This window comes from Vipera ursinii (assembly GCF_947247035.1).
Source record: "Vipera ursinii genome assembly, chromosome: 1".
NCBI lineage: Eukaryota > Metazoa > Chordata > Lepidosauria > Squamata > Viperidae > Vipera > Vipera ursinii.
Window position 1 is genome coordinate 100,757,647 of NC_139512.1, and position 25,132 is coordinate 100,782,778.

General features: G+C 37.6%; 1 protein-coding gene across 1 annotated transcript; it reads right to left on the reverse strand.

Annotated features, from left to right (window-relative positions):
• Positions 1-119: 119 nt before the first annotated feature.
• Positions 120-23,506, reverse strand: COPB1 (COPI coat complex subunit beta 1). The gene is made up of 22 exons (XM_083349452.1): positions 23,326-23,506; positions 19,046-19,197; positions 17,869-18,098; positions 17,214-17,383; positions 16,077-16,191; positions 15,526-15,618; positions 14,853-14,990; positions 13,494-13,613; positions 13,260-13,367; positions 12,991-13,137; positions 11,249-11,394; positions 9,402-9,498; positions 7,895-8,055; positions 5,756-5,876; positions 4,858-5,085; positions 4,527-4,706; positions 3,875-4,019; positions 3,655-3,774; positions 3,251-3,396; positions 2,531-2,620; positions 1,567-1,722; positions 120-419 (listed from the first exon to the last, which is right to left on the reverse strand). Exons 2-22 carry the CDS (start codon positions 19,134-19,136, stop codon positions 360-362), a joined length of 2,862 nt encoding a protein of 953 aa, XP_083205578.1. The 5' UTR covers positions 19,137-19,197; positions 23,326-23,506; the 3' UTR covers positions 120-359.
• Positions 23,507-25,132: the final 1,626 nt, after the last annotated feature.

Consider the following 25,132-nt stretch of genomic DNA (forward strand, 5'->3'; position numbering starts at 1 on the left):
TGTGTGTATGACAAGAAATCCTAATTTTGCTCATAGTCTATCTTAAAGTTTACTATGAATTTTTTCTTAAGTTCTCAATATAGATCTGATGTCCAAGTAACACAACACAGTTATAGAGAATTGTATTTTATTTTAGTTTGGAAAGAGTACATGTAAGAGACTAGACAAATTGACTTTTACAGACATAGAGAAAAAGTTTTATCAATAATGATCTTGAATGATAAAACCTAACAATTATTTGCTGGAATTTATTCATTACCAGTTCGGCTTCTACAACCAACAAACACAGAATATGAAAAATGTTCTGATCCCCAACAAGCAAAATTCCAAGCATTTAGTTGTAAATGTTCAGAAGAATCTTATAAATTATTTTTCTTCTGAGAGAGATTGATCTTGTCACCAAGACTTAGCGCCATTCCCTATAAGGAACAGAATAATCACAATTAAAATAATAATTTCAATATTCAATAATTCACATGCAAGGAAAATACTTTTTCCCAAAGTCTGCATCTGCATGACTCTTGAAAAGATTTTTAGGAAGTTTGGAACGTTTTATGAGAAAACCCTGAAATAATTAAATCACAATTAATTCTTCAGTTCAGTGCTGACACATCTTTTCCTAATTTCTCTTACCACTACAGCTCAGGAAAACTTTGGGTAATGCCTTTTAGTCAGTTAACTTTTAGTTACAATCTTAAAACTTATCATTTTATAGAAACTTCTCAATTTGATGCTATAATAAATCAAAAGCCATTATAGGTCATCAAATAAGTAATGAAAAAGGTGGCCACCTAGTCATGAGGGATAGCATCTCATGACAATTCTCCTTTCTCTAGATTGAGTGTGCAAATTGAGTGAGATGAAAATCTCATAACTGAAAACATGTCCCATTAATCAGACTCTCATCTATGTATTTTTTGTCAGCATTATTTAAATGTAATCTTATTATGTTCTGATTTCCTAAGACTTTGGGAAAAAATTACTTTTGAGTGCATGCTATTACAACACTGTATAAATAAATAAGATTAACAGAATTGGTATGTTATGGCATTGCTGATTTTTATAATTTGGCAGTTTGTGGGTTCTAAAAGTAACTGTAGTACTCTTCCTGAAGTGCAATGATACACAAATTCTGAGATTCTGAATTTTTTGTACACATTAATTGCCAGACCCAACTGTATTGTAATTGGGAGTGAAAGGAACCCAAATATTTCATAATAGCTAGTTTCACTGAATTATAAGTAATTTTAAAAGTTTTTCAAATATATCTAGCAGCTTTTCAGAAGATACATATATAGTGATAAATATAACCCAGCTCATGGCACTTCAGAAAATTCCCACGTCATTTTTGGACTTGTCTATTTCATCAGCACTTTATTCTACAAAGATTCACAGGGCATTCCCTATAGTCTGAAGAATTCATTCAGGATAACATGCTACATTAGTCAATATACAATAATCAAATTATTCATCAGGGTAATGATAAATGGTAAATTAAGAGCAAACATTTCACTGATGTGAAAAGTCCACAAATTTAGGGAAATAGCTGCATAGAAATATAATTACCTGACTTTTTGCCCGAATTCTTATGTGTCCTGTGACTGGAGCATCAGGTCCAAGATGAATTGGCTTTTCAATGCTGACATTTGCAAGTGCGTCTTCTCCAAATATGGAGCGTGCGTACAGGTTGGCAGCCATGAAGCCACAATAACCAGAAAGTGCCTAGAAAACAACATTTGATACAATGTTTATAAAAATATATTTTTCCTCTTGAAGCTTAATAATTGAGCAGGTCTGTGGCATAATGCTTGATCTTCTCATTACATTACAGTTCAAACCGTCCAAAAAGCAATAAACATATACAGGCCTTATGTCAAGGTTCCGATGAATGAGACAAATCAAACAAATTGCTGGCATAATTATTTATCTAAAAAGTCTTAGTAATGAAACGAAACATCGGCACTCATGGAGGGGTGCCAGAATCTGAAATCTCCTCCCCCCAAACCCATCGTAACACACACCCAATCCCCGCCCTTATCTACACGTCATAAATCACATTATCCAATTAGTTTCACATATGAGGTCTCTCCTCCCATTCTGTACGTGGGCTTCTTGTCTTCTCAAAATAGCTGTTAGAAAATTCCCTCCCTACAAGATTCAAAGTGAAGCAGTTTAAACAAAAGGCTGTTTCTTACACTATCAGTACAAAAACAAGTCAATGTTTGCAGCATTGACACCTTATTCGTCCAAGAACAGATTTTCATGAATGGACAGTGAAGCCAAATGAAAGCAAATTTTAAACCCATTAAATTCTTTAACTTAATATTAGTAAACTCTTCAGTCACAATGTTTAGGGAAAAGCACTCCACTTGTCACTGGTGTCCTTTGCACCAGCATATCCTATAATCATTCCAAGGATCTAAGCCTCAAGGCAAGTTTTCAGTAGGCGCATGCCAGGGATGGGTGATCAGAAAGGAGGAAGTACCAAGAAAGCCCCAGTCTAACTCCAGATCTGAATATAAGATCTTACCTTTTCTGGGGTAAGGCATTTCATGTTAGTTGATTTTAAGATATGTTGCAAGTATTCATTCAGGTCCACTATATTGGTATTCACTGTAACCTTCAAAAATAAATAGAAATTAACCATCACACTATCTTTCAAATGATAAGGAACAACTAGAAAACATGGCTTTTAATCTCAAATGTCATAAAACATTACTTGGGTTTTTAAATGTTACCATTGTGTATCCTGAAAGAACCCTAGTTTTCAAACACTTCAACAGAGCCTACAGGAACTGAAGCCACCCAGTATCCATAATGTCCATAACTGAGTGTCCATAATAACTTCAATCAATCAATCAAATCAATCCATTTTTTCCAATATTTTTGTGGATGGTGATTCCAATATTGAATTATTTAAAGCCCTGGAACTGATTTAATTCACTATCACTTATAATTATAGTTAGTGACTTATATTATCTTAACCAGATATTCTTAATTTAAAGCTGAATAGTGATTCTTAATTTTTCTTCCAGTGATGTAAGACATTTCGTAACTTTATAAATTACTAATGATATGTTTTAAGAAAGCAATCTCCATGGCATTTTAGATTCCTTGTTTACTTATTTATATCTTATTAACTATGCTTTACATTTCTATTCTTTTAGATGCCTCTTATCCTTCATGGTTTCTTTCTTTAAAATATTCAATAATAAAAAGTATAAATATTGAAACAGTTTAGAGAGCTCACTTTGTTTTCCCATTCAAATTCTGCCCACATCTGGCGGAACTCAGCATCGGTACAAGTAGCGGGCTGGATGTAATCCATGATGTCGATGTGTATGTCACTGAGAACCACACAGTTTCTATCACTGGCTGCTCCAGAAACATCATATACTAAAAATAGAGAGAGAAGTCAGTAGAAATTAACAACATATGTGACAGTTTTAAAGCTGAATAAACACATAGTTTCATTCTGAAAAGTGGCATATTTCTGAAAATAGTATTCTCCAATATTTGAGGTGCTGCTGATTAACTCCTATATTGTATACTGTATATAATTCATCCATCCATCCATCCATCCATTCATTCATTTTCTCTCGAGGGACTTGACACTTTCAAAATCTCACATTATATACACAATAGAACACTTACCGATGTTGCCAAAAATAATTCCATTTTCAGTGGAAGCTACTTTCACGTTCGCTTTTATATTGGCAAAATCGTGGGGCGCAAGGGTCAGAGGAGATGGCTTTTCCACAAGCTTCAAGTCGCCTAATTAAAATGGTTTGAAGGGAACACAAAAAAGACAATGTTAATGAGAAACACAGCAGAAATATTGAGAAGAAATAAGTAAAAATGCTGGATTATTTACCCAATGTAGCCAATTCTAGCGTGCAATTCTGCAGAGTATCACTGGTCTGGTTTACCACAAGCACATCCAACACAATGTCATACTGGTTGACATGGACATATGCTTCGGCATAGACAGGATCTGAAAAACCTGTCAACTGAGTTACCTGTCAAGGATAAGGAAGATACTTAGGCAGAAATTGTCAGTCTCTACCAGAATAACCTCACTGAACATAATGCAGTTGCCCAAATATCCAAGTGTTGCTGACTTATTAAAAAACCAGTAAGAATTTTGGGGGGAAAATTGCACTTACTTTTATTAGCAGTAATATTTAATCCTGTGTAGCTCAACAAGCCACTCTTACACTCACCAATCTCCCAATGCTATTAAAATGAATTACTGTATTCCAAAATACAATTACACTCTTTCCCAGCAGTATGGCAATCCATACTTGGAGAGATGCAGTCGTACAGTTAAATGAACTTTATATTTACAGTTTTAATAGCACTTCCTCATTTTTCCTAGGAAGCCACGCCATCCATTTCGCTTCACCCACTGGCTAAGCCCTATTTGCAGTTTCCTCCAAGGCTTTCATTAAATTTCACTATTCAAAATGAGATAAGGTACTTCCCTGGATTTAGTTGAAGAACAGCCTGGGAAGAATCTGTATTACCTTGTTGAGCTTGGATGCCAGTGGGTCAGTGGCTTCTTTTCTCTGAGTGTTTCCCATAGCTGCTAAAAGACTGAGCTGAAACTGATCCTCCTTTGAGCTCATTTCGTTTTTAGCAGTAAGCTGCATAAAAGAAATAGGATCATCTGGCTGAATGGTCACGTTCCTCTTCTCAGACTCTTTCTGGGGTAAGGGGGAAAAGAAAAAGAAGAAATGGTCAAGAGAAGAGTATGACAAAAAGAAAAAGGCTTCTCCTAAGAATTGATCCTTGGCATTGGCACTGAACTGATCTTTTCTAATGATCTTAAGTACAGATGTGGAGATTAGTTCTCACCTTCTGAGACAGCTTCTCCTCTTCCAACTTAGCAGACAACATATGAGAGAGAGATTGCCGACACTCCTTGTTGAAAATATCATTCATAAGAGGGGAACATTCTGAGAGCACTTTCAGGCACAGAGAAATCCGATCCACATCATCATCTGTGATTGGCTTCTTTGGGAGTGAAGACTTGCCCAAATGGAGAATACTGGCCATAAGCAGCATTGCCTCAGCTACGAAAGACTAACAAGAGAGATGATAATTAAACAACTGACATTTCTTTTAATCCCATGCATTCCACTAGTCTCTTCTTCAAAATGACATGTAAGACTGAATTAAGACCTAAAAAAGTAGCAATTGCAAGACACAGGCTACTTATGCTAAATATGACCAAGTAGCGCCAAAGGAAAACCATAATGGAGCCTTCCCTCTTTAGGGAAGATGCTTTGGCATGCAATTTCCAATCATTAGTTTTGAAAAGTCATCCAGGGTCTAAACCAGGGGTCTTCAAACTTGGCCCTTTTATGACCACAAGTCAGCCAGCGTGCCTGGCTGAGGAATTCTGGGAGTTGAAGTCCACAAGTCATAAAAGGGCCATGTTTGAAGACCCCTGGTCCAAACTGTGCTTAGGGTAACACTGTCTCTTTCTTTCTCTAAATTAATTACATAGATAAGACAGTTTTACAACTTATAGTCTCCTTTGATTTACTTCAAATACTCTAAGGCACAATAAACCAAGCTGCTGCCTTTGGAAACCTATGCAAAAATAACATCCTGACAGCAAACAGTTCGGTCAATTGTACCTCCATGTGAGGCTGCAAAGAACCATAAGTGAGTTGAGTATAAAGCTATTGCCTAACAATTGAAATGTAATGATACAAAAGCCTCTATGAATCAGAGAGAAACCACTTACATTTTGTTTCTTCTTTTCTTGAACCAGAGTCACATAGCGTAAAGCAATCTTGGTCAGAGTTGTTGCAAGGGAAGCTGCAACAAAGAAATCACCATCCAACAAAAAGCCTCTCAGTGGAGGTCTACAAAGAAAAGGTAAAACTGACATTCAGAAAAAAGAGCAGCTGGCAATCCCGGGCATTCTGCTTTAGCCAAGCTCAGGGGTAGGCAACCTTGGCTCTTTTATGACTCGTGGACTTCAACTCCCAGAATTCCTGAGCCAGCCATGCTGAGGGGAAAGGCAGAGTTTCCAAGCTGAGCCATGCCTGGCTCAGGAATTCTGGGAGTTGAAGTCCACGAGTCATAAAAGAGCCAAGGTTGCCTACCCCTGGCCTAACTGTATGAAGGAATTTGTATGTATTTGAATGATACTTAAATGATATATTGCAACTATGCAAAAGTTATTTTCATGTTGTGACAAAACTTTCCCCAGATAAGATCAAGACATATGATGAATATAGGAGCTTGAGCTTCAAATACCTTTGGGAACTTTAACCTGTCTCCTGCATCCAAGGTTCTTTCATCACAGTTTTATCTGCTGGGGAGTTTATTAGTTTATATACTAAAGGAAAATTTATTTAGGTGCTTCAGTAACTCTAGATAACCACAGATAACTATTGCCAACCTAACACTGGCTGATAAGAGGCACATACCTTACATGGGTAAGGTACCCATCTTAGCAATAGGTACCAAAGAATTATGAGAACAGGAGATTCACAAGTGGTCAGTGACAATTATTTGTTCTATCTCCCTCCAAAAGTGGGTAAAAATATGACAGAAATGTTGGTGTTTGTGGTAAGATACCAAGTTCTAGAATTCATCCATGAATCCAGCAAAAAATAAAAATAAAAAAGCTGAAATCTCACAGGCTTTTTAAAGTTCTAATTCTGGTTTAAGAATACTAAAATCTCGCCAAGGTTTTAAAGTTTTTGTGAAAAGTCTTTGGATACAGTGTTGCAAACTCTTGAGACTTTAACAATTGCAACAGTATTCATGAAGTTGCCAATTATAAAAAGCAACCCAACACTAACATTATCAAAGGTTTGCCAAGTTATTTCACCCTAAATCACTTGATTGCAACAAGCACTGTAGGAAGGTTTTTTTTCCTCCCAAGCTGCAAACTACTAATTCCTTCGTTAAAATGTTGCATTCGTGCTTTGTGCTACTGTAAGCAAGATTCTCTTTGTGCGTGATTCAGCCAACTTGAAGGTGCTGCAGGATCACTGTGGTTTTTAATTCAAGCCTACTTGCTAAAAAAAAGTAGAATCTTGAATAGAAATATTAATTGTTCCACAGGTGGAATGCTTTTATCAAGAGAACTCATAGGAAAAAATATTCCCAATCCTTTGCAACTCTTTTTTTCAGTTCTCACCTCTAATTTTACTTGAAGGATTAGGCACAGGGGTCTGCAAACGTGACAACTTTAAGACTTGTGGACTTCAGCTCCCAGAATTCCTAAGCCAGCATAGCTGGCTGAGGATTTCTGGGAGCTGAAGTCCACAAGTCTTAAAGGTATCAGGGTTGCAGACTCCTGGATTAGGGGAAAAGGGGGCTATAAAATGGATGAGAAATGTCTGCTGCCATGACTATAAGTTTCATTTTGTAAGGTGCAAGAAACCTGGAGCCAGAATAGAGTTCAAAAGCACTGTGAGTTTATTTCATTCTACCTATGCACAAGAATCTGATCTACTAAATTGGTGCCAGATAACAGTCAACAGACTTCAGGGACTGGACTTAGGTGTCTTGGAGGCATAGAGACTCCAGCCTAATGATGCATTTGACCCTACCCTCAGGCTCAGCCTGGTCACCTGCTACATATATATATATATATATATATTTACAATTCTTACTAAATAATCAGTTATGCCCAAAAATATATGGTTAAAAATGAAACTTGTTGCAGTTCTTTCAAATAACTATTATTATAACAATTTATTATCATTACATTCTGAAGTCCCAACCAGAAATTTTTAAAAAAGTACCAAAGAGATATTATGAAAGATAAAATAAAAACCACATTCAGCAATTTGTACAATTATAAGAAAAAGCATATATGTATGTTTGTACAAATCATCCTAAGAACAGCAAAAACTTAAATCACCTCTCTTCTTCCTTTTTGGCAGGTCTGGAGCTACTAAGGGCACTCTGTGTAGCGTAAGTTCCCATTTCAGTTACCAGCTTTTGGACAGGACCCACGGTGATTTCCTCCTCAGGTTTCAGCTCACCAGCTTCTTTCTTGATTTCAGATTCTACTATCGGGATCTGAACGTAAAAAAGGAGCAGTAGGAGTAAAGTTGCTAAAAATACAAACTTGCTCTCTCCTACTCTTACTCCTTGTCTTTTCGGGCTTAATATTCTTGAAGCTACTCAATCTGAATTGACTAGAGCTTTCCTTGAGGTTCCAACATGTATTTGATTTGCTTCTTTTGTCTGTGTAAGATCCAGATTGCTCAATTTTGTGCTTTCAAATGTACCATCCACCTTTTCTTATAAGGAGTCAAAACTGACCCAAGCATCCACATGTACGTACAAATACATAAAAGTGTGCACGCGTGAGCGCGCACGCACACACACACACACACACATGTTTTGTTTACATTTGACTTCTAGCTGTAATAAAGATATTTCAAGCAGTAAGATAAATACACTACAATAAAAAGATGGGAAAATAGAAGAGGTTATAAGCTTAGGAGATTTCATTACTAATAATCTTACTCCTGCTGTATGCATTGTGTATTTTGCAATAACAAATGGTTGTAAATTCCAACTTGCATTCAAATGAGCAAGTCTGTGGTAGTCATGGGGACCGATGGCTATCAGTCTTCATGGCAGTGAAGACCATCTGCTGGAAGACTCATGAGCTCCTTGTGCAGTTGTTTGGCCACTGTAAGAATAGACTGCTGGAGTATTTAGGTCAGGGATCCAATCTAGCATATTGCTCCTGTTCCTATTAGTACTTATAAGATTACAATATCTGTAGACTTATGTGGATTTATTTCATTCAAGGGAGTTATCTCTTCATTATTACACAAAACTGTTTGATGAAAAGATTTTGGGAGAAGGACAATTTGGATCTGATCTTGGATATCATTAGAATTTTCTGAATTTCTTTTAAATCTATAAACTCAATATTATCTGAGCTGCTTTGCAAAGATGGAAGTCTCATAATTGTCTTTGCTCTATGTTTCCCCAATACTGCTTTCGAGGATTCCCAATTAAAATGAGGGCAGAAAAGAATTGTTTCCATTGGGAGCTGAAGGTTGGCAGATACACTCCATTATCACCAGTGCCTCCCGGTTAATCAATCCTTTTTACAAGAAGGCCCATATTAATTATATTTCTGTCAAAAGGTTGCCATTAGTTTCATTACCCATCAATGAAATGATCAATTACTTCCAACGTAATGAAACTCTGTTCAGTTACTCTATCAGAAATTGTGGATACTATTACATAGCTTTTCATTTAAAGAATTCCTAAATGCATCCTCAAGAAATGAAGAACCAGTTTCAAGATTCGATAGAATTTTTCAAAGACTACGTTTTCCCTCTAAAATACCATATATCAACTTGGGAAAATATTTCCAATTGACAAAAATTGCAAACACATACCTCTCCCAATGATCTACGGACCTCTGTCATTACGCTCTGTATATCTTCCTTTGTGCTACAGTATTCGCCAAGGATCCAAAGTGCTCCCCGATAAATTCTGTAAAGCAAAGCAAAATAAACCAAACTACAGGTAATCCTAAATTGACCACAGTTGAACCCAAAATTTCTGTTGCTAGGCAAGACAGTTGTTAAGTGAGTTTTCTTGCCATAGTTAAGTGAATCACTGCAATTTTTAAGTTAGCAATAGGAATAGCAATAAGACTTAAATTCCGCTTTATAGTGCTTTACAGCCCTCTATAAGCACTTTTACAGTCAGCCTACGGCCCCCAACAATCTGGGTCCTCATTTTACCGACCTCGGAAGAATGAAAGGCTGAGTCAAGGTTAAGCCGGTCAAGATCAAACTGCCGAATTGCTGGCAGTCGGCAGTCAGCGGAATTAGCTGCAATACTGCATTCTAACCCTTGCGCCACCACGGCTGTTTAATATTTTAATATTAAGTGAATCTGGCTTTCCATTGATTTTTCTTGTCAAGAAGGCTGCAAAAGATGATCACATGATCCTGGGACATTGCAACCATCATAAATACATGCCAGTTACCAAGCATCCAAATTTTGATCACATGACTGAGGATGAACGCTGGAATGGCCGTATGAAAAAAACGGTCCTAAGTCACACCCTTGTAACTTCAAAGGAATGGTTGTAAGCTGAGGACTACCTATAGTCAGCCAGGTTATTTATGATAATGGATTTGATTTTGTAAAGAATTACACAGAGCCACCAACTTATCCCAGATCAAAGAAAATAAATCATAAATTTAAAGATGGTGTAGCTTTCCTTTTGAGAAATGCACTTTTCTATTCCACCGATTATCTAGTGTGATTGTCAGTTATCTGTAGAAAAAGCAGAAGAGCAGCAAAATAACTCGTTCTTCTCGATTTCTCCCTGTCACCAAACTTCTTTCTAGCAATACAGTGAGTTGCGTGAATGTCACAGATGCATGCTTGGGACTCTAAGTAAAAGAAAGCACTCCAAAGGGAGGGCTGCCAGTGCAGAGACGATTTGACAGGTAGGAGAGGAAATGTCACAGGAATGAACTTTCTTCAACTAACCCAAAAGAAAAGTCCTGACAAGTATTCTGACAAATCCTCTGAGACCTTCTCTCAGCACATGTACGATATATACAACTGCACCTTTGAGGAACCTTTAATAGAAATTCTAGCTTATTAATTATGCTTCATATTCTTCCTGAAGCAGAGTATATAAATATATATTATTTGAAAAATAATCCAGAATTACTGGATTTCACTAGCATACGTAAATATTTTTTAAAAATTGCCCTACTGGACATTTCCTTTTTAAAACTTCTGTGGGCTAGAAATGGTTTTATACAGTTTATACAGAAGAATGAAACTTGAAAATCCCTGAATGTTAATATACACATATTTTACTTAGAAACAGTCACTTGTGCTTCAGATTGCTTTAAGAAAGTATTTAATGCAATTCTATGATAAAGTGATGTACCAAAGGGTGCAATCCTGGGAACACAGTCAAGTAAACACAATGAGATATTTTCAGTAGGCATTAGAGAACTGCAATGCAGGTTTCTTTAAGGATCATATTTAGATCTGGCAAGTTTTATGTACACATCAAAATGGAATTTTAAATGCATCCAGAGAAAAAGAAATCTTCAGCAATAAAAATCAATTCCAAGTGCAAGAAACTTATCCAAAGTCATTTGTATATGGATTCTTTCAGTGGTGCCGACGGTGTTACAAACACAAAGTCTTAAAAGTAATCCACACTGAAATTCAGGTTGTGAATTTTCAAGGCAGATCTTAAACTTACTTGACAGACTTAATCGCATGGAAGACTTCCAGCATTTTCTCTACAATTAGCAGCCTGAGATTATCAAAACGCTGAATGGCTTCACGCACAAACTCCAATACATCTGCAGCTGCCGCTTCATTGTAATCACTTAAGAACTCCATCAACTAGAAGGGTAAGTATGAACATGAGCACTACAAAATTTGGAACAAACCACTGTACCACTAATACCAGATACAGCAAGACGGTACCCAACTATGTATCCCAGCACCAATTCCCCCCACATTAAATTAAACACTACTGAAATCTTACGGAATTTGGTAAAATTTGGAGATTTAATATCTCATATCTTTGCCTGGACTATTGTGGAAAATTGTGGGATGACACAAAAGATTAACTGCTTACGTTTTGGCAAATACAAGGCTGGAAGACTGCCAGTTTAAAAGCATTTATGTTCAACTGTTTTTAACATGACAATTTACATTGACAAAAGGCATTTGGGTGTGACATTAGCACCATAGTACATAGTAAATTATAGATATCTTAATATGTAGATCAGGAATGCAGAATGGATGGTCTTCAGCTTAATAAAAGATGTGTATCTAAATAATAATAGTTGTGGCACAGTTCATTTTTTAATCAATATAACATATGTGAAATAGATTTGTCTGGAATGTAGGTTATGACCCAGTAAAGCTAAATTATGAACGCTTAAATGAAAGTGCCAAATTTCTGTAAACATAAAATTCTTAATAAAATTCCATAAAAAGAAACGTATGTGTGTGTGTGTGTGTGTGTGTGTATATATATATATATATATATATATATATATATATATATATATATATATATATATATATATATATATATATATATATATATATATATATATATATATGGATCCTTGGTTTTTCGGGTTTTTCCCCGAAAAACCAAGGATCCACATACAGGCACCCGCGAAAACCTCAGAAAACATATATATATATATATATATATATATATATATATATATATATATATATATATATATATATATATATATATATCACACATATATACATACATACACACACACACACACATATACATACACACACACACACACACAGTGAGAGAGAGAGAGAAAAAACAGCCTTGCCAGGCTGAACTACAAACTATTCAAACCCATTTTAATCTAGAGAACTAGAGATCAGAATTTGAAAAGTAGATTGAGTCTAGCATGAATCTAGCAAACTGATTGTTAACCACATTGTAAAGCTCAGTTCTTTAAAATTCAGCTCAGAAAAATGAATACAGAATTTTCCTAACCCCATTGAAAGTAAATGAGAATGGTGTAAGAGGTTAAGATTGGGTTAGAAGTAACTCTGGACCCAGAACCTAGCTTGTCTACTTTTAGATCAGCTTTTTGACTAAATCTGGCCAAAGTCAAAAGGTGACTGTTCTCCACTATTTTCAATGAAATGAAAAGTTATTTTGTTTTTTTTTTTAAAAAAAATCTACAAATTAAACTAACCAATTAAACCAATTCTGGGGCTGGATGCAGCAAGCACCAGGCACTGGGTAGTGACTAAACATTACTTATCAAATAAAAAAATACTATGTAAGCTAGAAGTGTCTCACAGATAAACAGTTAATTAAGGAAGCAATGTAAAGGAAACATGAATTAGGGATGAAAAATGATTTTGTCTAAAGTAAGCTGATAACCGCATAAGTTAACAATAACAACTATTGCAGAGCAATGAAAACAAAGTTGATTTACATACCACAGGAATGACGTTTGCAGCCATGTCTGGGAACCGAACACTACAAGAATGTAAAGTCCGAACAAGCAACTGTCTGTATTTATCAGTGTCTTCGTGCTCAGTCACATTGTTTGTTTTAATGACTTCTTTCTTCAAAACAATCACCAACTAGTGACAAAACAATACTATTAATTGTGTATTATACACTTCTGTACAATATTAATTTTACAACATTAAAATAAGAATCTATATATTTCCAAGTAAATTGGTGGAGTAACATTTTAGTTTACCTCTTCTACATTTCTGGAAGATACAAGATCAAGGGCCAACTGTAATGTCTTTTTGCGAACTTCCAAATCAGGAGTACTCAAAACTCTCAGTATGTCCATAACCAAATCCTGAAATAAACGACATTTCATTTATAGGCATTCATGAACCAGCCTCAGAAAATCCAGTGAAATTTTGCACAGAATTACTTACGGTACTTTAAATTTAGGAAAACAAGTGTAGTTTATTGTACTTACCTGTAGTACTCTTTCATGGGAAGGGTGATCCTTGAGTTCAATCAAGCGATCCAGGACAATCAGTTTCACATTGTTGTCACTTTCTTTAATAATCAGGTCAATATAGCACTGAGCTGCTGCCTTAAGTTACAAGACAGAATTAAGGTATTTAAAATGCTATCCTTTTGTGATCCAGAGAAAAAAAGTTTAAAAATAATTCAATAAAATGCAATCATTTAAGCAACTACCAGAACTTGTAAAAGTGGGAAAATTAGGAAGTCTATATTATATTTGTGAGCATTTAAACCCACTTTTACACAAATAATACAACTTGCAAGTGGGGAAAAAACAGGAAATCCTGTAATATTTGTAAAGATTTTAAACCCACTTGCATGTGCAAGATTACCTGAAAGACTGGAAATAAAATGTTATGTTTCAAATCTCTCTTTCCCTTAGATCAGACATGTCAAACAAAAGGCCCGGGGGGTGGATCCGGCCCGCGAAGTGGTTTCATGTGGCCCGTGAAGCCATCCTGGAAACAGTGAGGGAACGGCCCCCACTGCCTTGGCCCTGGCCCAGAGACCCTCCTCTTGCCAGAGACCCTCAGATCTGTCCCACTCCTGCCCAGGCCCCCATAGGCACCCTTGATGCGAAAGATGTAGAGCTGGCCACGCCCACCCAGTAGGCCATACGCACTCTAGCCACGCCCACCCAGTAGGCCACACCCACCCTGGCCATACCCACCCGGCCCCCTGAGGGCAACCGCAATGCTGATGTGGCCCTCAATGAAATTGAGTTTGACACCCCTGCCTTAGATAAACCATGTTAGTGGTCAAAAAAAACCCCTCTCTAATATCTGACCATCTCTTGTGACACATTCCCCTTTGTTAAGACTGAATGTAAATTGAAGACAAATTGCAGCGCATCCACATCTGAGTGATTAGGTACATTATTTTATTTAGCATCGGTTTTGTATACGATTGCATAGACAACAATTCACAAGATTGCATATTTACCAAAAACAACTGTAACTGAGAAAGAACTAAATGAACTACACAGCTCAAAAATCAACAATGGATCCTTTGAATTTTTTGAGCTCTCCTTTATATTTGTCACTTTTTTTCCTGAAGAGTTTATCTGAACGGCTTGATTTCCCACAGCTTTTCAGTTTAACGCACAAGCCAAACAGAATTCCTCACACAGCTTTTCAGTTTAACGCACAAGCCAAACAGTTCTACAAGGCAACCAGATTTCCCATTCTCTTGGCCCATAACACTTTTCAAACCTGACTGGCAAGCATCATTAATCAGCATGACGATTGCCTAGTTTCTGACTATACGGTATTCTCACACTTTATTAAGACACAATGCACCGTGGTACCTTGACTGCGGTTGGAGCACTGGAAAGAGTGACTAATGTTCCTGCTGCTTCATATTTTACAGCAGGGCTTGATGACTGTAGTAGATTGTAGATGCAGCGAATAAACCGAGCTCTTTCTGATGGATTAGCATGACAAACCTAAATTTGGAAAGGAGACACAGAAGCATTATTTATGCAGAATATATTTTTTTTTAAAAAAATTAGTTGTTTACTTTCTTTATAACTACACTATAATGGAAGACAATCATCAGACTATGATTCAAAGTACACTGTATTAAAAAAAATAATACAATGACAAATGGAGTAAACTTCTAGCAGTACTTTTCTTCACAGCTTCCTACCCTTTTGGCAACCCACCCACCCCAATTGCCAATTGTAAGAACTTAAAGAGAACCTCAAGTACACTATATAGACATGATAAAATATAAACGGAAGAGACAGCTACCCACGGTCATAGATGGCACAAACAGAAATGTCTTCTAGTGCTTGGATCTAACTCTCTTTTCATCTAGCAGTGTATACTCTGACTGATGAAAGCTTCTGTCACAATTTCTTCTCAATTTTCAAGCTTCTCAAATTACTAACTGAACTCAGGACTGAATCTTATTTCAGTAGCATATCTTGTTCAGAGGTAATTGCTTTCATTGTAAAGGATTAATTTGATTTACTGCACCTTATAGATTAGTTCCACAATAACCAGCTGGAGAATATCACCAAATGTCTGGACTTGGTCAATGCAGGTACTCAAGTAATCTAAAGCTCGGTCCTTTAAAAATAATATAAAAAACAAAAACAAAAACCAAGTATGAGTTTTGCTGTACTGATTTGAAATTTAGTTCCACAATATTCCTTATACATATTTATATTTGACATTCTATCTAGGAGGGACCTCATAATTACTTTATCGGAATTATTATTTATATCATGCCTGCCAAATCCACTAAAATAAAACAGTGATGAAAAGTAAATTTTAGGAGTGGGGGTTGGACGTAGAATTAGCAAACATGCATCATAAACAGGGATGGAGCTTTCTGAAATTTCTTTTCAGGCTATGGAAGGATTAGAGTTCAGGGATTCACAAAGCTTTAGATGATAGATGTGCACAGTGAAACTTAGGCAAGTGCGACTTGACATATATCAGTGAAGAAATCAAATTGAAGGGTTAGTGCCAAGTTAACCACAATTAGTAAATAACAATCAGAATTAGGTAGGCTGTATTTTTACCTGATCAGCATGAATTAGCATCATGAAGGCATTTCTTTTGCAACTTGCATCTTTCTCATTCACCAGAAAATCATGGATCAGCTCAGGGGCATCAGGTATAAGATGTTCAAAGTTTCTTTTGGGAAAGAAAGCACCAAACATAGTTACAAACAAAGAAATTGGATAATGCAACACAAACTGCATCCAAATGGGTGGATGGGGGAGTTAAAGAACAATTCTTCTTTCAGGGTATGTAATTTGCATTTCAACAAGATTTTCCAAACTAGCATACTGTATTTCCATAAAAGAAAAAATCACCAATAGTGTGAATCTATAAAACTGAAATTATATCCATGTTATAACTGAAGGAGCAAACAACTTAAAATTAATAGGAACTGAAAGTTTCTGATTGTCTGCCTTCTACTTATTTTTCTTAATGCATTGTTTAACAAGACACTAGCAAATGTGTAAAAGTCCTTTCTAAGACAATCTGACTAGCAGCTGGCAAGAAAAATAATTCCACAAAGGTAATTTCTGGCTTATGGCCTAAGCTTGGCATGCTAATTCTTTCAATTTCATTTTTCTTAAATTTAATTACTTCACTTGCATCAAAAATAAAATAAACACTTTTCAAAATGATTAAATATTCCAAATCAAAGACAAAAGCTTATATCAGCTTCTAGGCTAATAGGCATATGCTGCTGATATACAATTTATTCATTACACATTATCACCTATAATGTATGATCTATCCAGTTGTATAGAACAATACCACATAAAGAAATGTTAAATGTTAGTAAATTTTCATCATGCATATGAATTTCAGCAGAAATGATACACTTTTATTTTTATTATATATGCAATATATATTATCTCAAATATATGTGTGGTAATGTTAATATGTGTGGTAAATTTGTTTATGTATGTGTACACACACACACACACACACACACACACACACAAAGGAATAAGTACTCTGGGGTTTAATCTTTTCTGAGCAAGATCAAAACAGATAAATGGCCCAGTAGTTAAGCCTTTACTAGCCAATAAATCAATTTCAAGAAAAAATAAATAAAAGCTTACCATTTAGCTTAACATTTAAGGTTAGCATTTTTTTATATGAAGGCTCTGTGATATTAGTCAATAGAAAGAATTTACCTGTAAATCGTATAAATTGCAAGGACTGCATTCCTGCGCACATAACTATGACGATGTTCGAGACATGCCCGGATAGCTGGCATCAATGGCTCTAGCAGTTCCGGTTCTTTAAGTTTGCAAAGAAAACGGAGAGTGGAGCCTCTGATAAATTCATTTGGATGCTGAAGATCCTACAACGTTAACAAAGCATATTACAGGCAGGGCTTTTTTTCTCATAGAACGCTCAGAACGGAGTTCCGGCACCTTTTTTAGATGGAACCTTGTAGGGTAGCCAAGGCGGTTTGTATGACATGTGTGAGTTCCGGCACCTTTTTCTTTTACAAAAAAAGCACTGATTACAGGATTTATGTCTACTGGTGTATATATATTAATCCAGAGTGTTTCAATGAAAAAGGAAGAATCTATTTTTGAGAGAATTAAAAAAAACAGGCATAAAGTGACCCCTTGGTTATTTTTAGCAAGATGACATCCTAAATCCATTTTGAAACACAGATCACAAATCATGCAATTCTAGATTCAGCTTATTTAAAACGTATATCGCAACTGGTCCTTATAGTTGCTCACAGGTAAAGAGAAAATTAATACCACAAACTGATCTATAGCAAGAATATTGGATTTTTCATTTATTCATACTAAATCCAATTAAAATATTTACCTTCCTGTAGGCATCACAAACAAGGATCATTTCTTGCAGCAATCTACCATCTGGACTTGTTTTGGGAACAATCTCCCAAAATACTAAAAGCAGTTTCTTTATGGTGTGGTCTTGAAGTGGCAGCACAAACCGAATAATAGTCATCAGAAGTCCTGGTAACTTTTCACCGTTTAAGATCATTATTATCACTTTTTTCAAGGCCTCTGTCTTCAATTTTACATCTCCTTTTTCTGTTAAGTGAACAATTTTAAAATAAGCACAATGTATGTTAACAAAATAACATATACAACGTATGTTATTTTGTGCTGCAAACCACTTGTTTATTTTTACACAGCTTCTTTTGGATATAACTACGTCATGAATAGTTCTTTTACTTTGATGAAGGTATAATTTAGCATTTCTCAAACTTGGCAACTTTGAAGATGTGTGGACTTCAAATCCCAGAATTGCCCAGACAGCATACTTAATATTCCAAGTTTGAAAAACACTGGTGTAGTTGTTTTGTACTATGACAACAAAAAGTACACAGGCCAAAATAGAAGCACTGCTGATAATTGCTACTAAGTTCATACATTCAGTCACTGAAGGCAATTCTATTTAGAATACAAACAGATTAATCATAGAATAAAGTCTTTTATAAGTGTCCAAGTCAGGAGTAATCTATTGCAAAGGATAAGATCTGCACACTGCAAAAAAGTAATACTCAAGAGTGTGAAAAATGTTTTACTTCAAATTGTTTTGAATGTGACATTTTATGAATAATCCAGTTTTAGACACAAAGCTGCTGCTTTGAATGCAACATAGATGGTTGCCTTTGAGACATTTTCAGTGCCCAGAGCTCTGCTTCATGCTCAAAACTGCCCATTTCATAAATTTATTTTTATGTAAACTTAGGTTTTGAGGGATATCGAGTAACCTGTCTCCCTGCCTGGCTCTTTCATTTTTGTTATTCAAGCAACTAGTGTTTTTTAATTGCTCTGTAATTGCTTTCAGTGCTCATTAATTACTTCAGCTATCACTATATATTTTAGACTGTTTATCTTCAGTATCATTGCAACTTTCTAATATTTAAAAGAATTTTATCTTTATGATAACTTGACTACAAAATATGTTATTTAAATTTCTGATTTAAATATACCCAAAGCTATAAAACAATAGCTCAGGAAATATTACATACCCAAGTCATTCTTTAAGCTTATTTCAGATGGTGGCTCCGAGTCCATTGGAACTATAATTAACGTGTAGCACACATTCTCTGCAGCCGTCATTGTGATTTTTTTTATAAAAGTCTTCCCCAGTATAAGTTCTTCCAAATAGGTCTCAGAAATTCTAGAAAATATATTAACAGAGCTAATTATTCATTATGATTCTACATGCAATTCAGTAGAATATAACAGCAATACATTATTCCGGTAAAAAATTGAAGTCTAGAGTTCACCAAAGTGCACAACACAAAACTATTTAACCATTTTCAGAAACAGGAGAACATTATGGGGGAAAAAACAATAGGAATAATTAATCTCAGGGACATTCTACATTTTACAATAGTCACTAACCCTTCTTTGGTTAAGACCACACACAGTATAAAAATAAAGTTCACTATGTTTCACTAAAATAACTAGCCATGTCCTCAAGTTACACACCTATGTACATAAGGTACAACTCGTTTCTACTTTTTCCAAAACCAAACCTAGAATGAAACACATAAGATTGCTAAAACCATTTCTACAACCCCCTGCTTTCAGTTTTAAGCATTATTTTAGTGGTTCTTAAATTGCATGACCCAATTGTCCTTTATTTCCTAGCCTCAAATAACATCATTATCCCAAAAACAAATCCAAGAATCGGTTGTTTTATACAAGCATCTTGGCAGCAAGAATCCCATACTGGATCCTCAACTCACAAACAAGCAACTGTCCTCTTAACAGTTTAGAAAAACCACGTCAGTGCCTCCCAAACTCATCCTATGAATATGCAGACATAGATGTACCGTAGCACAACTACACTGGCAAGATGACACGGGGAACCCTCTGAAATAGCTTCTTCTTCAAAAGCCACAATGCTTAGAGCCATAGTTTCAGAGAAGCACTGTTAAGCTTGTAAGCTGCCCTGAGTCTTCGGAGAAGGGCGGGATATAAATGGAATTAAAATAAATAAATAAATAATAAATTTTACACATTGTTCCTCTTAATGGTTTTTACACAGTGTCACAAAAACCTGTCTGATCTACAGTGCGTTCAGCTACACATTGAAATTGTATCAAATCTTTATTGGTTTATCTATATGACTGTGCTTAAGCATAAAATTGTAAAAACTGTTTGAATCCAGAAACAATGTACCTATATAAATAAAACCATAATGGAAGTTTAGCCATACTAAATGTACACAATAATTTGGGCCTTTCAATTAAGACAATTAAAAATATAATTAGATATGTAATGGATACAAATTGAAGTATGTATGGCTGATACCATTTCTGTATGGCTGATACCATTTCTCCTGAGATTAAGAAATTAATATGTAGTTATCTGAAATCCAGACTTAAAAGTCAAATTTGGAAAATATGGAGATATTTTTTGCCTTATCATCTATCACGCTCTTTTAAAGTATAAAACTACATTGGTTTTATAAACAGAATTTTATAGAATCAGAGACTTAATTATGTAAAATCTGTTATTGTAAAAGGATAGGTCACAAATCCTAACCTGCTTTTTGACCAGTCAAGCTTAATCTTTTCTTTCTAAATCTCTGGGACCCAATCATTAAAAATATTACCTTTAAAGAACATTATGTATCTACTTTGACCTTTGACCCTTGTAACATTCTTATATCAAATTTGATAAGTCTTGAAAATCTTCAAAAAAATCATTGGTGGCTGACTTCAGATTTGAAATTAGTCAAATTGTTGAAGTTACTACAGCAGAAAGTTTTGAAAAATCCTATAGTGAAAGATAAATTTATTGAAATCTGGTCTCATTTATTAGCTATATTATCAATGTTTCTTAATAGTCTTTATACAAATATAGCTGGATAAAATATCTATATTTAAACATTGATTCCAAACAAATTCACATTTTTACCTTCTTTCCCCTTTTTTTGTCCTCAATCTATTTTTATTTTTAATTCTGCATTTTTTTCTGGTCCTGCAATTTTATTTATTTAGTAAATGATTTTATAAACAAATGTATAAACAAAGAAAGAATAGTTCTCAATATCATTATTTGGACCAGTAGTATTGATCAAAGATAAACAGAAAAATGGATGAAAATTCATATAAAGAGAAGTTCCAAATGAATACTATAATTCTTGTGAATATTCAAGAAAAAATAATATAAATACATCTAAAATGTCAAATGGTTTATAATGGTCTGTAAAATGTGATGTCCCATAAACTTTACAACATAAACCATCTTTTTGTTATTAAAATTTCCAGACTGAGGGGTTTAAATATTTTTTTCTGGAGAAGCTACGCTGACAACTAGATAGACAAAACAGATGGATTATAAATGTTCACGTGTGTATACATAGAAGAGTCAGAGAGAGACACACACACAGAGAGAATTGAAATATATGACGAATGAGCAAGAATGATATGCTGGGTTGTTCTGAATGGCTCCATATAAATCTGACTACTGTGAGAATTTCATGAAACACACAAGAAAGATTTGATGCAGAAGATTACTGGAAGAGTTTCAGATTAGTGACCAATCAAATACTATTAATAGCTTTCCTATAATTTTGTAACATGGCTGCAGTTAGGTTTTGACCAGCCCATCTAAAAATGGCATGATACAAATATGACTTAGTACTTGCATCCAACATTAAGATTCGAGCTGGTTTTGTGGCATGACCCATGTTTTGTCATTTTTTTTATCACTGTGGTTTGAAACAGACCTTCTTTATATAACCTATAAACAATAAGCTTCCATATAAACAGTAGTCTTTTTCAGAGCAAGCTCTATTCCCAAAGACTAAATGGACATATCTACATAGGTTTCTTTGTGAACAATATGGGAGTCATTTGTTATTGCATTCTCCCAGGGTGTTCTTATTTTCAAAACATCCCAATATATGCTAGAGGTCTGGGCTTTCCTGAAGATCTCCCACCCAAGTACTAACCAGATCTAACCCTGCCTAACTTTTGAAGATCAGCTAAAGCAAGCTACATCCTGTTGGCTAGCTGGAAAAGGCAAAACTGCTATTATGACTTTGAGAGACAGTTAAAACTGATAACATTTATAACTGGCTAGATCAGTTTGGAGGATTTCCTTTTAGTAATTGAGCAAATTCTCTCATCAGTGCTGTTCAAAGGGAGGCTTGACAGGTATCAACCCGGGATGCTCTTATTTGATCTCCTAAAGTGAGCAGTTTGATGTGGCACCAGGCTACAAACCAGGAGGCTGACTTCTAGTCCTGCCTTGGGCCCATCACTCTCTCTCAGCCCTAGAAAAGAGGCAATGGCAAGCCACTTTTAGGTAATTGCCGGGGAATCAAAATTGAGTAGAAGGCACAGGAAGAAGAAGGGGAGGGGGGGGGGGGAAAGCCGAGTAGAGGGTTGGACTGGATGGCCCCCAATGGCTCTTTCGCCTGCTATAGTTTGGTGGAGCCTCCTTGGCCTAGGGCAGGGGTCGGCAACCTCGGCTCTTTTATGACTCGTGGACTTCAACTCCCAGAATTCCTGAGCCAGCATAGCTGGCTCAGGAATTCTGGGAGTTGAAGTCCGCGAGTCATAAAAGAGCCGAGGTTGCCGACCCCTGGCCTAGGGGCGTTCAGGGGTGCACGGCACCGTTGCTTTGGGAACCCCAAACGAGTCCCTCCAAGGCAGGGAGGCTCCAGCCCCAGCCGAGCGTTCATTCCCCGGCCCTGCCTTCATTCATTCGGAGGAAAATCCCGGAACCCGCCGTTCCGTATTCCTAACGGGGTAACCCAGAACGCCCTGCCGTGGCAAGGACCGCCAAGCCCTCCCTTACCCGACAGGGCGAGGCTGGCTGGTGGCTCGCAGGCCCCGCGGAAAGATCTGAAAGGTGGCGACTTCGGGAAGGGGAAAGAAAGTGCGGTGCACAGCCGAGAGGAAGAGGAGGAGGAGGAGGAAGAGGAAGAGGAAGAAGAGGATCGGGGCTCGCGGCCAGAAGGGTCCTCTCCTTTTACCACGTCGGCGGCTCCAAATCTTTCGCCCAGAAAGCCAGCTGCCTCGGCCCGCTGCCTGCCTGCCTGCCTCCCTCCACACCAGGGGTCGGCAACCTCGGCTCTTTTATGACTCGTGGACTTCAACTCCCAGAATTCCTGAGCCAGCATAGCTGGCTCAGGAATTCTGGGAGTTGAAGTCCACGAGTCATAAAAGAGCCGAGGTTGCCGACCCCTGCTCCACACAATCAGGGTTACGCGGGCACTTCCTCGGCCCGCCTGCCCTCCCAGCCCTTTTGCAAACGACCCGGTGGCCGCAGCTGCCGCAGCTACCTCGGCCGAGGGATCCCGTGGCAGAAACGGACGCGGCCGTTGAACCCGCGCGGCGGCGGCGGCAGCAGCAGCAGCAGCAGCAGCGGCGGCGGCCGCCTCTTCCTCAGTCGGCCGTCGCGGAGCTGCTCCCTTCTCCGGTCCTGCTGGCATCCGCCGCCTGCTCCAGCTGACGTGGAAGCCCCAGGCGCACAGGCCACCTCTCTACTACTACGGCGGCCCTTTCAGGACACGCCTCCTCCGTTAGCAAAAGCGCTCCGCTGGCTTCCGAGGAAGCCGTCCTCTTCTGGCGAAGTTCGAGCGCTGCGCGACTCGGGCGGAAGCGCGGAGAAAAGCTGAAGAGAGGGAGCGTGGGTGCGCCTTCGTACACGTGGATGGGAAGTTAACGTGTAGTTGCCAGAGTACTTTTCCACAACTTGCCTACAGGAACCCCTAACTTAAGCACAGGGGAGGCACCTAACCTAGTCACTTGTTACACATTTTCCCTGGAATCAGTTTAGGCAAAGGTAAAGGTTCCCCCGCACATGCGTGCTAGTCGTTTCCGACTCTAGGGGCCGGTGCTCATCTCCGTTTCAAAGCCGAAGAGCCAGCGCTTGTCCGAGGACGTCTCCATGGTCATGTGGCCAGCATGACTAGCACGGAACGCTGTTACCTTCCCACTGCGTTCCCACCGCAGTGGTCCCTATTTTTCTACTTGCATTTTTACATGCTTTCGAACTGCTAGGTTGGCAGAAGCTGGGACGAGTAACAGGTGCTCACTGTTACGCGGCACTCGGGATTCGACCCGCTAAACTGCCGACCTTCTGGTCAACAAGCTCAGCATCCTAACCCACTGAGCCACCGTTTAGTGCACCATTATTTACATCCCTGCTACTTAGATCAGGGGTCTTCAACCTTGACAACTTTTAAGACTTGTGGACTTCAGCTGAAGTCCACAAGTCTTAAAGTTGTCAAGGTGGCAGGCCTGACTTGATGGACCATTAATATAAACCTGGCTTATTAAAGAACCAGGTTTTCCTTAACGCGATAGCTTTTTTCCCTATAACATATTTTGCACAATATAGTAGCCCCCAGCCTTCTTTAAAAAAATATCTTAAGGGAACAGAATGTGTGCGTAATTGTGTACCTAGGTGTGGAGAGTAGTTTGGTGTAGTGGTTAAGCACCAGGCTAAAAACTAGAAGACCCTGAGCACTAGTCCTGTGTTAGGAATGAAGCCAGTTGTGTGACTTTGCCTTGGTGGAGCAGTGGGCTAATGCCTCCTTAAGTAACACCAGCTGCCTGCAATTAGTGCAGGTTCAAGTTCCACCAGGCTCAAGGTTGACTCAGCCTTCCATCCTTCCAAGGTAGGTAAAATGAGGACCCAGATTGTTGGGGGCAATAAGCTGACTTTGTAAAAATGCCGCTGGGCCCCCCGCCCGAAAGCCCTAATAAGCAGGCATACACATAGAACAAAGGCTATTGCTAAGCACATTGATTTGTGCTTCTTAGATTGTAAGTCGCCCTGAGTCTTTGGAGAAGGGCAGGATATAAATGGGATTAAAAATGGGACTCAGTGGGTTAGGACACTGAGCTTGTTGATCAGAAGGTCGGCAGTTTGGTGGGTCGAATCCCGAGTGCCGCTAACAGAGTGAGCACCTGTTACTTATCTCAGCTTCTGCCAACCTAGCAGTTCGAATGCATGTAAAAATGCAAGTAGAAAAATAGGGACCACTACGGTGGAAAGGTAACAGCGTTCTGTGCGCCTTTGGTGTCTAGTCATGCCAGCCACATGACCACGGAGACGTCCTCGGACAAGCGCTGGCTCTTCGG